Source organism: Candoia aspera, chromosome 1 (assembly GCF_035149785.1).
Source record: "Candoia aspera isolate rCanAsp1 chromosome 1, rCanAsp1.hap2, whole genome shotgun sequence".
Taxonomy (NCBI): Eukaryota; Metazoa; Chordata; class Lepidosauria; order Squamata; family Boidae; genus Candoia; species Candoia aspera.
The window spans coordinates 325,013,965-325,027,038 of NC_086153.1; the positions used below are offsets into that span (position 1 = coordinate 325,013,965).

Consider the following 13,074-nt stretch of genomic DNA (forward strand, 5'->3'; position numbering starts at 1 on the left):
ATAGGAGGAGGAAGGAGTATTAGGTATGTTCTCTGCCTTGAGTTATTTATAAAAATAATAAAGGCAAGATAAAACCAAAAAAAAAAAAATCACCCAGTGTGCTTTGGGGCTGAACAGAGATTTGAATCCAGCTTTTCTCACTCTTAATTCTATACTTCAGCCATAATATAACAGCATTTGTGATTTTTAAAAATTGCAAATCAGAAGTAAGAGATTTTCCAGTATCTTGTTCCCAACAATTACCAAGATTTTCTAACATGCATTGCTGGAATTTATCCTTTTTTTTCTCAGCTTTTTTCTAGCCTCCCTTTCTCCCTATTTTTCTTTTTACACTTCGTTGGTTTTAGAATAGAAGCTCTTAGAAGTTATCTTGCTGATTCAGTCCAGTTCATGCAAACCAATTGTTAATTTTTTATGGCTCCTCTGGGATTCTTCTTGAGGAGTGTCACATGGGTTCTGGCATTGAGCCTGCATGCCTGTTCCAGGCAGACCAAGCACTGCCTCCTGCATCTCTTCTGTTTGTGTGTGTGCGCGCGCGCACACGCACATGCATTTACGCATCTGTGTTGGTATTGTCATTGTCATGGCCAGTTGGCAGTCACGACAAATTAGAGTCAGTTGATGCTTAATTTTCATAACACCCCTATGAATAATCTCTTACATCATGAGCACGATACTTTCTTAGGTGTGTAAAGTATACAATACTTGACAAACTAAGTTACAATACTTGGCAAAATAAGAACAAAGATCTCAATTAAATGAAAAGTTGAAGATTTTCTAAGAGTTCAGGGCAGCTTGCAGAGAGAGGTATGTTCCCCACAACAGCAGTCATGTAAGATAAGTTGGGCTGAGAGGGAGTGACTGGCCCAGTCATCTAGCGGAACACTAGCAGCTTAACCACTAAACCACACTGGCTCTCTGTTGTCAAATAACTTTAGGAAAACAATTATACAGTTCTTAAAAAGGTACAAGACTCTACTGTGTTGATGCTGTGGGAGATATCAGAGTATATGGTATTCACAGATGATGAAGCATTGTTGAAATTTAAACATTTTTGGCAAACAGCCATTAAAACAGTTAAAGGATATTACAGAATGTGATTAAAACTGTTAAGATCTTTGTTGGGCTACACAAAGGATATTGTTAAAGTAAAGGAAAAGGAAATTGGTTTTATGTTCTTGATGACTGCTAGAATTGAAATTGCCACTAGGTGAAAGTCAGTAAGAATATTATAAGAGAGGCAGATTGAATGGATACAATAAGGATGGAACTGTTTATTATGACTGAATTTATACAAACGTTATGTTTAGAGAAACTTTACCTGTACACCTGGAGCTTTAGAAAAGACAATTTGAGAAAGCAAAGAACACTAAAGATATCTTTGGAGCAGGAAAAAGAATTATATTCTGAAATTCAGACATGGGCAGATTATTTCTTCAGAATTCAATATTAACAATGTTAACTATGAAAACTGTGTGTAGTTTTCCTGTACCGTGATCTGCTGTTCAGTGTGAGTGAGTAAGTGAATTTAAAAATGAACGTTCCTGAAAGTTCTGGGGGAGGTGTAGCGAACTGAAGTCGGCTCTGAGAAAGCAGAGCTGATGACTGCATGGTGAGTAGGCCAGTTCCTTGGACCCTCTCTGGATAAGGAGAGGATGGGAGATCGCATGCATGTGCTCCGGATGCTTCTAGCGAGGAGACCACAGGACAGTGGTTTTCTGCAGGTTTGAGTGCCAGAAGATGATAGGATTAGCCATTTTGCTCGCAACCGTGACAGAGACTTTTATAGAACACTAAGTTTGCAAACCTCCCTTAATAATCACTTTTGGAAATTGCTCATTAACTACTTCTAAGCTATTAGAGTCCTTCGGAATGACAAGTTTGAAAACGCCAGATGAGTCTGTGTTCAGTCCTGAATGAAGAAAAAGTTTAATCATAAGCTTAAGAATTTAAAGAACCTGAAACAAATAGCAAAAAGCTCAATAAGATTTTGATCTTAGAAAGTTATAAATGGACGAAGGGTCCAGATAAAATTGGAATATTGAAACTTTTACAATAAGATTTTGAAATTAATTATAAAGTACAAACAGCTCCTTGTGGGAAATAGACCCTGTTTCCTATTCCCATTTTCTATTTTTTCTATTTCTTAAAAAAAACACCTGTTTTTGGTTTTTACAAGATATAACATGGATAAGCAATTTTATGATTTCAAAAACTCAACACTAGAGGGGACTAAAGTTTTTAGGTAGAGGAAAGATACACAAGCCTGTAAGATGATGCAAAACATTATGACAATAAAAATACTGAAGGAGACTTTGAAGAATGGAATGAGAAGATAGTAGCCACAATATCAGCAATGTCAGTAATGATGTCGGCTTCTATGGATAGACTATGTCCAAAGGTTGTTATTGAAGAAATGACAGTTGTAGAACAAATTTTATCTGACAAGATAGAGATGGTATTGAAAGTGGATTTACAAGTGACAGGCCAAGTGAATGATTTAGAAAAGGATGTTCCACTGGATCTACAAAAGAAACTGGCTGTGGTTTTAAAATTTAAAAGGGAAATATAAATGACAAACAAAGAGAGTGACCTGGATAAATTTTTCCTATTGGATTTACAAAAGAGGCTTGTTAAAGCCTTGAAGAACTCTGTGCGATGGGACAGAGAGAAATGAGGAGAAGTAAAAGGAAGGAATATTATTTGATCAAGGTTAAAACAAGATATGCTGTTATTTCTGGCTTCCCTTTATGGACTTTCTGCTGACACCAGGACTGAAAAGATGATGTTTTATGGATTTGTTTATAGATAAGAGATGGGATATGGGATAAAGAAATAAATGTTTGTAACTTTAGAGAGGGTGAGGAGTTACTAAAATTGTTTGTATTTGTTGTGATGAAGGTTGGAAGTCACTTCTTTATATATTTCTTTTCTCTTTCTTTATTATATTCTTACTTTTGTCTTTCTTCTCTTTCTTTTTCCTTGGACTTTTTACTCATTCTCTCTATTCTCTTTAAGTTTAGTTAGTATTAGATTTTACTATTATAATCAAAATTCTTATTAAAAATGATATTAAAAATGAATGTTCCTGTTCTGTTAGTAAAGAAAAGCAGTGTACGTCAGAAGAAACTCCTGCAAGATCAGAAAATGCTATAAAGGCAGTCTCCAAAAGTTGATACTCAGATACAGTATCCCCCATAGATTTTCTATTTTGCAAACACATGCAATTGCCGTCAAGAACAGTTGCTCCATTCCTGTTACTGTTTAATATTCTGTGGGTTTAAATCAAAAGTGGCTCAAGGAAAACCCTGTTGAAAATTATCTTTCCGTTAGCCCTCTGATCTGTTCTTAACAGCTGGCTCTGTTTTTTCAGAAAATTTGCCTTGACAACAAAGATCCCAGACACAAAAGGATGCCACAAATGTTGCATAGGTGAGTCTTCATCTTGAGCTGATGTCCTCTGAACTGAGGATATCTACAAGGAATCTTCCAGCTTTCGTACAGCTTGAAACCACCCCACAATTCCCTTCTTAAATTAATGACCTTCACATATGTTGGACTATCATCCTCTTAATTCCATCCTGTGTACCTGTTCTGACTAGGAATTATGGGAATGATAATCCAGCATGTATCAATATGTAATATGGAAGGTTGACGAAAAGCCTGCTCTTGGTTTCACTTACCACTTGCTCATTCTCTGAGCTCACAATGTCAAAGCATGGCTAAAATAGGCCAGATGCTCTTCTCTTTCAAAACCCTGCCTAGTCCTGCAGGGAGAGTTCCTCATCTTTGGGGAAGAGTATCTGGATAGTTCTGTAATTGATGAGAACAGCAGACTGAGAATCAATGCAAGAATAAATCTCTCAGGCTTAATCTCTCAGAATTAACAATGCAAAACATAAATATGTATTACATTTTAAGTATTTGCCACTTCCCAGTGAGATTAAAAGGCAATCCTAGATCCAGCAAAGGCCTACAACCAAATTGTTGTTTGGAACCAGGATCGATTTCAAGCCTTGATCAAGTTTTGGTGTTATATATGACCAATGCCAACTCACTTTAGGAACCCAAGTCTAGTCAGTTGCTTGAGCAGGGTTAGTTGGTTCCTCTGTTTAAATTAATACAGGCTGGCCATATTTATAGTTTTGATGCAATGCAAATAATAGAGGGACAGTCTCACAGGCTGCATATGGATAGAGTCCTGTGGACTGATCCCTGACTAGAGATTCAGATATTTCAGATTTTGTATTGCACCTTGAAAACACTTCGTTGTAGTTTTTCTATTGTAGTCCAACATATGTATATGTATATGTATATGTACAGTACATGTCGATGTATATACATACACATACACATACATACACATACACATACACACATACATACATATATAAAGTTTTCATTTCCATGATTTAACATGGCAGTTGTTGTGACAAGGGGAGTTGTAATTCTGACACAATTGAGAATGCCAGTTTCTAGCTAGCTGTTCTGATTTTGCTTAACTTCTCTTGTCCTGCAGGCAGACCTGAAACCAGCCATACAGCATCACAGTATCTTTCCTACTTCCCAGAAAAATATGAGTGCTAAACTTAATACTTCAGTGGCAGGTGGCAGAATCATACTTACTTTCAGTGTATATTTCACCATCAGTGTACATGGCATTAACAAGATTGAAATGAAAAAGGGGTCTGTCAGTTCAGCTGTGTATGCTTAAATTTATTTTTCAGTGAAGCAGGAAAGGGAAATTTGTGGCCCTTCAGGTATGGCTGAACTACAATACCCAGCATCCTTCACAATTAGCCATGTTGAGTGTGGTGATTCTGCTATATTTGAAGTACATAGGGACTGTGATAGATGTAGACTGAGGGATCTTGTAGACTGAGTCAAAAATGTCACAGAAATTGTATCCTTGAGGAGATGTGACACCGCATGGCTCTTCTAGGATGGTACTCCTGGCATAAGAGGATAGTGATAAATGATTCATCTGTGATAAATTATAAGAGGAATTCAAACAGCTGGCAAATTAAGATGAACCATTATGATTACTTCAGAGTTCTTTTCTTTTTCCTTCATTAGTAAGAAACCCATATACAGGTCATAAATACCTCTGTGGAGCTTTGCAACTGGGAATTGTTTTGCTTCAGTGGTATGAACCAATGCAGAAATTCATGTTAATAAAGGTAAGCTTCCCCCCACTTCTCTCTCTCTGTCTCTGTCTCTCTCCTACTTTTTTTAAGGAATTGGTCTGCCAAAAGTGCACTGGCACTGTTAGAGAGTAATTTGAGATTTCAAATGAGTTTGGACCTATGGCAATTTTTGAGCTCAGTTTAAGCTGCTGCTCTTTATCTTTAAATTCTAAAAAGATCAGGGATATCTTGGCCATTTGGTTTTTGGAGACAAAATGGGGGACAGGAGCAGGGCCTATCAAGTAAAAATCCTTCCCTGGGAAGCTGATCCATAAAAGCTCATTTGAGCATCTTCAGAGAAATGTTTTAAAAGTGCTTGGGGTTCTGTATACCTGTATATATTTGTTGTAATATTTTATATGGCTTTAAATTGAATGTGTAGGTTACTTTTCAGATCTAAAATAAATAAAATAATTCGTGTTGGAATGAATGGATACATTCTAAATCGGCACATCTTAAAATATACAAGTTGTTCTTCAATTAGATCTCTTTTACTTACCTTCATCCACCAGCACTTTGATTTCCCGCTGCCAACCCCACTGAAGGTATTTGAAATGCTGGTGATCCCAGAGCAGGAATACCCTATGGTATGTGTTGCAGTCAGCAAAGGGGCTGAACCAAATCAGGTTGTACAGTTCGAGACGATCAACTTGAACTCAGCTTCCTCGTGGTTTACAGAAATTGGTACAAGTAAGTCTCTGGCCTTGTTCAGTTTAATTCTGTTCAGTGTTTGCATTAGGTATATGCAAAATGTTCTGTTTCCAGATGTAGAGTATTTTAGGAAACATTTAAGATTTGCTTTGGGGCCAGACCACCACAAAACACTTCCTGTTCCAGAAGATTTTTCTCCCAGAAAACAGCTGGACCACTCCCAGAATGGGTAGGTCATCATAGTGCAGAAGAAGTTTGGAACATTCCAGAATTCCTCAGAACTTTCCATTTGCCCAGAGAGAGAACATTTTGCTCATACCTAGTTTACCTCCTTATTTTTTGCAAAAATCCAAGTGGCTTAAGGCAAAAATGGGATAAATAATAAAAGGATAAAACATGAAAACACTACAACCCGCAATTCAAAAAACGATAATCATGTATTGGCAATTAATCAGCAGGAGTACATTTAGAACAGCAGAAGCATATAGATGTGCTTTGTTGGATTACACCCTGTCACCCTAGGCTACATCTAGAGGGTGCTTAGTTGGAGAAGGCTGATATGAAGATTATGCAGTTCAACTATTTAACAAACTCATAGAATTTCCATTTGATTTCAAGCTGCAACAACAACAGTGAAGGACTGCAGGAAGCCAGTTAGTTCAGACTGTTCCAAAAAAGAAGATACTCTGGAATAGGCATCTGTTACAAGTCATGATCATGTCAAAATTAATGACACATGCAACATGGTATCATTGTGCAACATGGTATCCTTGTGCAGATGTCACAGTTCTGTAATATATGCAAGTATGTAAGTTGTGTCATTTGCATGATGGCACCAAGATGTATGTCATTTGTCCCACCTCTTTCCCATCCTGCAGAAGACCATGTCCTCTACATACTTTTGGAGCCCTTCGCTAGCACAAGATAGATCTATCTGCAGAAGTCAGACATTGATTGCGATCTGTAGAAGCCTTTCCTTCTAAGATGAATCTCTAGTGCTCTGCAGTGAAAAGGGGGGGGGGGTCAGTGTTTTTTGGCAGATTACAGCAATGATTCCTAATCAAAAGAAACTTCATAATAGAGGCATGTGTTCTACAGGATGCATCTAATGAAGTGAACTGCAGCTCATGAAAGCTTAGAGAAGGTGCCACTGGTCTCCTCCTAGAGTGTTCTATGGAATGTGCAACAAAGCTGTGGTTTAGGATGGGGGGGCACATTTCTGGCACAATAAAGGCACATTTGTTATGGGAGAAAGAATTGACAGGGAACTCAAAGGTCACAGAAAGATTGCTTTTGCACCATTATTATGCTATCTCAGTGTTCAAAATGACAACCTAAGAAAACTGAAAGCGTTCTCAAGGAAACTCAAGAGTTTCCTTGAGAACAATGCTTCTTCCCATTTTTCCCTTTTAATTCCTTGCTTCTCAGCTCATATCTGCAGTGAATGAGAGGAAAGTATGTCACCTGTAACTTCCTTTTTAAAACTTCTCTTGTAATAGAAGACCAGGTGCTCTTGGCCTGCCATGTATTTCCTGCATAATACACAACTGGTTGCTTCTAAAAGACTTACAACATGCATGATTCCTGCTTGCAGTATTATGTATTGGTAATGGGTGCTAAATTATAACTCCCGTCATCCCTCTCTGCTTGGCATTATAATCCAGCAATATTTAGCCAATTTATAATTCCTTACTCCTGTTCTAGACATCAGTAGGAAGGATAGGAAAATTAAAATACTGCTCTAAAAAAGAATCTGAGCTGAAGATGCTGTGAAATGGAATTCCTTTAATTTTTCTCACTGCTTTTTGATCTCAAGGCAACTTTAATGGCTTCTGGTGTGGGAAGCTGGATTGTATTGGGTTTTGGGTGCACTGAATTTTTGGATAGAGACTAATGGTTCATTTCTCCTAAAGGTTGTCAACAACTTGATGCCATCCATGTCACTCAGCTGGAAAGAGATACAGTTCTTGTGTGCTTGGACAGTAAGTGATGGGATTTATACCCTGCCTAAAAAAATAGAAGATGGGGCATACGACAAAATATAAACTAGGGGGAATAAATACCCCAAAGGAAGATAAGGTGTTATTAAGAATGTATTCAGGTTTACCCAGTACTGAAAAATATCACAGTAGGCATCAGACATGTGGCATTTTGGTGTTGTCATTGAAAAGGCCTTTTTTTCAGTCTTTTGTCTGATATTAGAAAATGGAGGCATCCAGAGAAGATCTTTCTAATGATCCTAATTGAAAGGCATGTTTATATAGGGAAGGCTCACCCTCAAGAAAAACCGAATGCTTCACTTCTACAGTACGATGCCTCTAGCATTAGAAACCATCCAATGTAAATTAGACTAACAGAAGGAGGGGAGGTCCTCACATAGATTTCTCATGTGGCTTCTGAATTGATTTATGTGGTATTTATTTATTTATTTAGGTTAATAGCCTTTATGGAATGTCCCACTCTCTACTCTGGCCAGTGAATGTGAGCAAACCAAAACCAGAATATCTTAAATTGTCAAATGGATTTGTGCAAGTGTCTGCTTTTAGCCTCAGTCCCTCTCCTTCCAGCTTCAGAAATATGAGGAAGTGTTTGTGACACCCTCGGAATGACAGTACAAATCACTAAGCCTTTTGATACTCTCTGTAGTACTGCATAAGTACGGGCTGTCCGTCTTGTCATTCAATATCCTGCAGAATGGATGCTAACTAGACCCAATCCCCACGTTTTGTGTTTGATGTAGTAAAGTCATGAACATCGACTGTATTGCTTGACACTTTCATTGTGGTGAATATTTCTTCAGAAAATGCCCCCAAGTGGTGAGAGGCAGGACTGACTCCTATACCATCAAGTTACAGCAAAAATTAATATTTTCCAAAATTTGCTAAATCTTTTCAGGCCCCAACAAAAAGTTACACAGTACTATAACAGATATAGATATAGATATATTAAATGAATAGATAGCAAATGAGGAAAGAAGACAGAAAAAATTAGATTGTGACCCTGTGAACTGCTGATTAACTCCACTTCTTCTGAAACTATTAGCTTGAAGATATCTTAATCACAGATCTCCCCTATCATCCTTAGCTGTGCCTTCAGCACTGTTATGTCAAAATTAAAACAGAGCTGTACAATCCAGTACCTACCATGCAGCTCCCAAAGTTTTTTTTTATGTGACACATGGCAAATTATCTGTTTCATCATTGCAATTTACTTTTAATTACAAGATCAAATTAAAGTTTTCTCCTGGCCCTGCTTCAGCCTCCAGCTCACTTGGACCTCCAATCTTGCCCTCAAAAGCCAAGTTGGCCCTTGGCTCAAGAAAGGTTGAGCATTTTCATAACAATGAATGAGAAAAGTTACTGGGGTAGAGAGAGAGATGATGATGCCTTTATTGATCTGTGGACAGATGTGCTTATCTTCAGTATGGAAAACCACCTTGTGAATATTTAGAAGGAAAAATAAAATTTTTTTTTAAGTTAGTGAGAGTCTAAGGAATTTCTATAATTATTCTTCATTGAATTCGACACAGCCTTAAAACAGAGAATTTAAATATTTTTAAATGTCAGCAAGGTTCAAACCATGTCTCTTGGAAAATCTGTCCAGCTTTTGGCTGGCCTTGAACTGAGTGAGACTGACTGAGCCCTAGTACAGAAAGTGAAATAAAGTTCTTGGTTCTTCTTTCCCTCTGCTTTTGAACGCAGGCTTTGAGCCTATCTGACACTGAGATTCTTTCATTATGTTATTTGCTTTGTTTTTCAATAAAGGATTTGTGAAGATCGTGAATTTGCATGGTAAACTGAAGTCAAGCAAGAAGTTGGCCTCAGAACTAAGTTTTGATTTCTGCATTGAATCTGTAGGTGAGCAAACACTTTCCCATTATTTATTGTGTCTGGAGTGGCTATATCGTATGTGAGAGGGTTGCCCTGAAAATATTTTTAAAGGCTAAAATATGAGATTTCTGTGATGTCATTCTCAGCTCTTATACACAGACATGTCATGGGTTCTTACCTGAAATTTGTGAGATTTCAGCATTCTTACTTGAAATCTCATAAAGTTATGTAAGATTTAACAGGCCTTCCAAAATTTTAAAATAATGGATGTCATTTAATGGGGGCTGTCTGTAGATGCTATTCAGAGGTTTTGCAGACCGAATGCCAGTAGGGACTGCAGTACTGATCCCCTGATAAGCGGAGCTCCAATTCACCATAGATTCACAAGTTAAGAAATGTAAGCAAAGAAGGCATTGGAAGGAAGCCTGTTATATCCTCAAACGCCTGCACCTTCCTGACCAAGGGCCAATCTTCAGGTTTAGTGCTGTAATTTTTACAGTGGGAATATTCCTTCTGACTACCCTTTAGGATCCCTCTGATACTCAAGGTGTGATCATTTGTGATCAGAATTTCTCATTGATTGAAGGCAGGTAAGGGCTGATATGAGTGACTTACCACTACTGTGCTCCATTGCTTGAACAAGTTTCTTAAGCAGGGACAAATGTAAAATGAGCCCCAGCAAGAAAATTGGGTGCTTGTTCTGTGTCCATTAATCATCAGTCAGCGGAAGTTTGACACAGCTTGATCTCTCTGGCTTTGGAAGCGTCACCCAAGATTCACCCATTCCTCAGGTCTGTTTCCAAACTTCTTCCTGTCATTTGGATCTCTCACGTGTGCAAGAAACACAACAAAGTCTGTCTAATAAACTGGTATCTCTTGGGAGCCCTTGCTTCCCCTTGCTCAGAAAGTTTATCCCCAAACATTCCTGATCAGTCAGTCTTACCTTGTGTCTTTCTTTGCAGTGTGCCTTCAGGATAGTGTGTTGGCCTTCTGGAAACATGGGATGCAAGGCAAAAGCTTTAAGTCTGATGAAGTAAGTTGGGGCAGGGGTGTTACTGATTATTGTTTTGTTATCCTCCTTACCCTTCAGTTGTGAAGGTGCCATTCACAGACAAAGGAATCCTGAACAACAGGATCATCCTTGTTGTTTTTAACCTGTACCTGAATGGTTTTATTGACTCAGAGACAGATGTCTGTGCTTGGGAAGGACTAAAGAGTTAGGCAGAATGTGTCCTGTTGCGATGCAAGAAAAGAGAATAGCTTAGTAGGTGGTGCTAAGTAGGTACTGCTTCCTGCTGCTAGTGGGAATACCCAGCACTGAATTCCATGGACTTGATTTAAGACAGCTTCCTTTGTACTTAGTATTTTGTTGAGCTGGCTAGGAGTTCTGCATTCAAATAATAGCTCAGCCATTTTGTCATTAACCAGCTGGTACTCCTTTGGCTTCAGTCTCCCCATTTGCAGCATAGAAATAATATTACTGACCTATCATATGATATTTTCATGAGGATTATATAAATATTTGGTATAATGCTATTTAAATTACAAGCGTTTGTATTGCCCCAAACTGATTTAACTTGGGTAGAACCTGTTACTGGATTAACAACATAGGCTAATTTTCTTGATTAATTTTGGGTGAGATCATAGTAGAGTGCCCTCTTTCTTGTCATGGGTCCCAGGTTTAATCCCTTTCATCTTCCATTTGAAAAAACCTTAAAAGAAGGGAGAGAGCCTTCTCTGCCTGAAGGTTGGCCAGGAGTGCGCTAGGTTAGCTAGTGGTCCATCTTGTTGAAAGGCAGCTTCCCAAACTGAATGAAAAGTCTCAAAAGATTCTGTTTTGATCTTCTGCTGTGCTACATTTCTGCAACACTATATGTAAATAACTCTCCTCCTGTATAAATAAATGTGACTTTCCTGAGCTAAGGAAGAAGTACATTGGTAGAGTTTAGTACATGATGTAAATATGACTCTTTATGTGTATATTATTAGAAGTTGCTGGCCTGTTTGAAACAATCCTCATTTGCAGTCTGAATTGGCTTTGTTCTTTTCCAAATGGGCAAAGATGCTGCCTCTCCTGCCAGTTACTTCTTCACATTCTCTGCCTTTTTTGCTATTTTGCAGGTTACACAGGAGATCTCTGACGAAACAAGAGTATTCCGCTTACTGGGCTCTGACAGGTGAGCTGAGAAGTACAGCATTGTCTCCTTTAAAAGGAAAGTAGTACATTTAGAGAAAGAATTATTGTCTCCCTGCCTTCCTCTTAAGGAGGTTCTTCTGCCACTGCCTTCTCCCACCTTTATATTCATGTGTGTTGGCTGGGCAGTTGCAGGCCTAAGGCAGCATGCCTCTTGTATGACACACAAACTTTCCACATAATCTCAGCCCTTGGAACTTTCAAGTAAAGCTCTGACAAACTTTACAGACATCCTGAGGCTTCAAGGCCAAAGCCAACAATCCGAGGAGATGAAGCTAGAAGGGAGGGAGGTTGCACCCACTGTAGAAGCAGTGTGAGAACCAGAAGCTCCCTTTATCTTGAATGTCTTGAAACTTGAGGTAGTGTGGTCACTTTCTCACAAGGTCTCCACTATTTTTGCCTTTTCAATCACTTCTTCCTTGTTAGCTAGGATCAGACCTAGGAGACCCTATCCCCTTGTTCAACCTTCTAAAAGATAAAGCGGTCACCAAGACTAATGAGAAATTTGGGGGCATTGCAATCTTGGCTGAGATGGTTTTCCAACAGATATCCAGATAGTTGAAGCCTTCCATTATTTCTGTGCCTCTCTTCCCTGAAAGTTCTGTAATCTGGTCCAGGGAGGCATGATCTGTATCTTCCGCCTGGCTATATCCCTCACAATAACATCTTTGTCGTTTCCCCTCCCTTGTATTCTTACCAGTACCCTCATGCTTAAAGTCCTGGATCTCCCATTAATGCATGTTCTTCCTTCACATATAATGCTATTCTCCTTCCCTTCTATCTCACCATTTCCTTTAGAATAAGGTTTACCCTTGAATCCTTACATTCTAGTCCTGAGTTTCATCCAACCAGATTTCACTAATGTCTATTAAATCATACTCACCTTCCTGCAGTAAGATTTTTAGTTCTTCCTGTTTGTTCCCTGTAGACTTTGCATTTATATAGAGATGCTAAAACTACACCCACCCAAATTAATGTATAAAACGTGGAAGTCTCCAAATGCTATGTAGGAGTGTTCAGACTTCTTGAGTATCAGGTGCATCAGACTTTTTGATACTCTCTGGGACCATAATTTGGCTTCTCAATTAAAGAATCCTAGAGTCTGAGAGAACCCTGTAGGTGATCAATTCCATCTGTTCTATTCTGAGAGTATTTGAAGGGTTATAATATTTGGAAATGGCACAAGCTAAAAGTCCTGCAGTTTCAGAGGCTG

General features: G+C 38.5%; 1 protein-coding gene across 2 annotated transcripts in view; it reads left to right on the forward strand.

Annotated features, from left to right (window-relative positions):
- Nucleotides 1-13,074, forward strand: part of MAP4K5 (mitogen-activated protein kinase kinase kinase kinase 5) — a 95,176-nt gene that overhangs the window by 80,152 nt on the left and 1,950 nt on the right. For both annotated transcript variants that reach the window (XM_063290553.1, XM_063290554.1), the window contains exons 26-32: nt 3,374-3,432; nt 5,077-5,180; nt 5,699-5,876; nt 7,751-7,819; nt 9,602-9,694; nt 10,630-10,700; nt 11,789-11,844. In XM_063290553.1, coding sequence (XP_063146623.1) covers nt 3,374-3,432; nt 5,077-5,180; nt 5,699-5,876; nt 7,751-7,819; nt 9,602-9,694; nt 10,630-10,700; nt 11,789-11,844 — 630 coding nt within the window. The remainder of the gene's footprint in view (nt 1-3,373; nt 3,433-5,076; nt 5,181-5,698; nt 5,877-7,750; nt 7,820-9,601; nt 9,695-10,629; nt 10,701-11,788; nt 11,845-13,074) is intronic.